Source organism: Triticum aestivum, chromosome 3A (genome assembly GCF_018294505.1).
Source record: "Triticum aestivum cultivar Chinese Spring chromosome 3A, IWGSC CS RefSeq v2.1, whole genome shotgun sequence".
Lineage (NCBI taxonomy): Eukaryota > Viridiplantae > Streptophyta > Magnoliopsida > Poales > Poaceae > Triticum > Triticum aestivum.
This window is the reverse complement of record NC_057800.1, coordinates 92,697,283-92,700,413: the sequence shown is the minus strand read 5'-3', so window position 1 is coordinate 92,700,413 and position 3,131 is coordinate 92,697,283. Positions and strand designations below refer to the sequence as shown.

Sequence of the window (3,131 nt, the reverse complement as noted above, 5' to 3'; positions counted from 1 at the left end):
TATCTCCATGCCCGCGACACCGAGCCGGTCGAGAGGAGCCACCGCCCCACAGCACGCTCGCGCCGGTACGTACAGGTGGTGCCCCCGCCGGATCTGAACAAGAACACCGAGTGGTTCATGTACCTGGCGTTCCTAGATCCATCCGCCCCACCCTCTGCTCACCCTATCTCCCTTGGTGTTGGGGCATCCAGATCGAGCAGGTCAGGTGCCGGCGCTCCACGATCTCCATGCGATGCGCCGGCGAGGCGACGGTGATGCTTGTAGTGGACGCCTCCGCCGTCTTCCACCAACACACAGCCGTGCCCTCCGACGCCGCTCTTCCACGCGACGAGAGGCCTGGGTGCCGCTCGGCTGGGACAGAACCCCGCGCTCGACGATGCCATGGACATGGAGGTCTTCAAGGTACCCTCTTCCTCTCCTTCTCTGTCCCTCACCTCCAATACTTGCCACTGAGCTCGTGACAACGCCATGTCTCACTTGGGCCCTCTGATGCTTGCTCGCTACGGTCTCTCGATGAACACAATTGCTTACTCCTAAAATCCCTAATTCCTAGTGTTTACTCTTGCTGTTCTACATACTTTCATGTACCACTATCATACTCCAGGCTTGCTTAGAATTGCAATTCCACGCTTAGAATCATGACACCATCGAGTCACAGGGACATCTCAACTTCTGAACGAAAAAAAACATTATTGTTTGCTGCATTGCATATACCATTACAGTTCTTGATTGAGTTTTGGACTTGCGTAATTCCATCATCAGGGGAAGCTGATACCCACACAGCCAGCTCGTGCTCACTGTGTTTGACCGCCAGCTCGTGCTCACTGTGTTTGACCGCCAGCTCGTGCTCTACTGCGACGAGTACCAATGCCCACACAGGTATGACCTGCGTGCCCCCCATGACCTTGCACCGGTGCTATGTGCGTGAGCGCGCGCACTTGCTACAATGTCGGGTGCGGTGGTGTGCTGCAAACTTGCGATGGGGCCGTCCAGGTGGTGCGTGGCCGTGTGTGTGGCGATATATGGAGCTCCGGAGATTCCTATTGGATTGCCGAGACTTGGTCTTGGTTCTGCCGTTGGCGTGTTGTCTTTGCTCTAATCTGGTTAAAACTGTGTGATTAGACTAGTAGCATCAGCTCTTTATCTGGAAAAAGAATACTATCAAGTCCTTAGCTAGCTAGCTAACTAGTACAAGCTGCAACCCAATAGGAACAGTAGCTTTCATGCACACATCTAGCTAGCTAATTAGTAATTACACTACTAGTATTCAGAAACAACTTCACTTTGAAACTCTGAATCACTTCTCCCTGACAGACACTTCACCAAAATGTATCCTGTTCCAAACTCTTATTTGTATCATTATTTACCGAATGTTATTTTATTATTTTTGTTGAACTAATATTGTCTGAATCATCCCTCTTCTGTAGGTCTTTATGAAGCTTTGGAACTGAGGTACGGTGGATCTGACTACTTGGGAAAGGGTGTTTCCAAGGTTCCATTTGAGAGAATTTTATAACGAAATGTTTGTGTAGCAAGCTATAGTTAATTAGTTGGCAAGTGTGATGTCCATTCACACCTCCTCTGTTTTTTGCAGGTCTGGCAGCACCGCCGTGTCGACGACCAAGGTGGTGACCGCGACAGCGAGCGGCGCGAGTTGGTGGCTGCGGGACTCGACGGCACGGCTCATATATGCGCAAGCTGGGCATTACTTTGAGTTCATATATGTGCTTGTCACTCCATAGGTTATAGTCATTCCCTATGTTTCCTTATATGTTCTTGTAGTTTGGTTGCTTTCCTGTTCATGCATGTTTGTACAGCTATATATAGTTATGCTGTGAATCTGTCATGCATGTATTGGAATGCAGGAAATGTTTAATACATGTTCACTCTCAGTTGGGATATTGAATTGTACATAGTTATGTGATTCATGTCTGCTTCTTATCTTATTAAGTGATTATCTTTATGTCCTTGCTACCAGTAGGATGGTTAATAGCTTGTTTTGTAGTTCTCTACTTTATGCAAATAGCTTCTTATAAGGCAATATAATTGGTTGTTTTGTGTTGCTGGCCTAATTAAACATGATCAGTATGTATACTTGTTTGAGATAAACATTTCATGCATGTTTATGAGGTATGAATTCTACAGATGTCACAAAATATTGGTGGCAAAGTGTCTTCTTATCTTTATATTTACTTAGCTAAAATCTTAGAGTAACAATAATTGTACTTGACAAGTAAACATTAGCATCTTAAATGATCATCTTAAATGATTAGCTAAAATGATGTAGGAGTAGTAGAAACTTCATGGTTGATCCCGATTGCTGAACATGAGAGATGCATCTTCTTTTGCATATCAATTACATAGTAGTACTATATAATGCTTGCCGATGTGGTACATTCAATACTGGCAGCACTGGCCATTAATTACACTGGCCATTTTACGCCAGGCTTCAGATTCTGCCGAGCCAGATCCATTGACCCGCGGTTTGATTCGTGGCGTGCGAGATTTGTTCCTGGGCTGACGTGGTGTGTTTGCCGGTGTGATTTTCGCAGGCCTTGGACAAGATCAGTACGGTGCCGATGGAGGCCCTCGCCGCCGGCGCTGATGTGTCCATGATTGGGCAGTTTGGTGTTGGCTTCTACTCCGCCTACCTTGTTGCCGAGAGGGTCGTCGTCACCATGAAGCACAACAACGACGGGCAGTACGTGTGGGAGTCCCAGGCCGGTAGCTCCTTCACCGTCACTCGTGATACATTTGGGGAGCAGCTCGGCAGGGGTACCAAGATGGTCCTCTACCTCAACGACGACTAGGTATGCAGTCCAATCCTCCTATACTGTGATGGCTTACTCTTCATGTCTTGATGTGGTTCTCTGCTTAGTGTAGCTGTATTAGACTCACTATGAGATGTCCACTCTTGTTTTGTTAAAAAACATGAACTGTTAAGTCATCTATTCATGGCCGTTGCTTTTTTTCAGTATATATGTGTGCATTCTGATTTGTATGCGTAGGTGGTTATAGGTTGTTGTGATGAATATAAATATTAACAAGTGCTCATGCATGCCGGTATACTAGAGCTAGTTGTATGTGCTCATTACCTTCCTGTTGTCACTTTGTCAGCATCAATCCAATCC

At 46.5% G+C, this 3,131-nt stretch overlaps 1 protein-coding gene across 1 annotated transcript; it reads left to right on the top strand.

Annotated features, from left to right (window-relative positions):
* Positions 1-946: 946 nt before the first annotated feature.
* LOC123058011 (heat shock protein 81-3-like) lies at positions 947-2,810 on the top strand. The gene is made up of 3 exons (XM_044480855.1): positions 947-1,079; positions 1,428-1,492; positions 2,553-2,810. Exons 1-3 carry the CDS (start codon positions 947-949, stop codon positions 2,808-2,810), a joined length of 456 nt encoding a protein of 151 aa, XP_044336790.1.
* Positions 2,811-3,131: the final 321 nt, after the last annotated feature.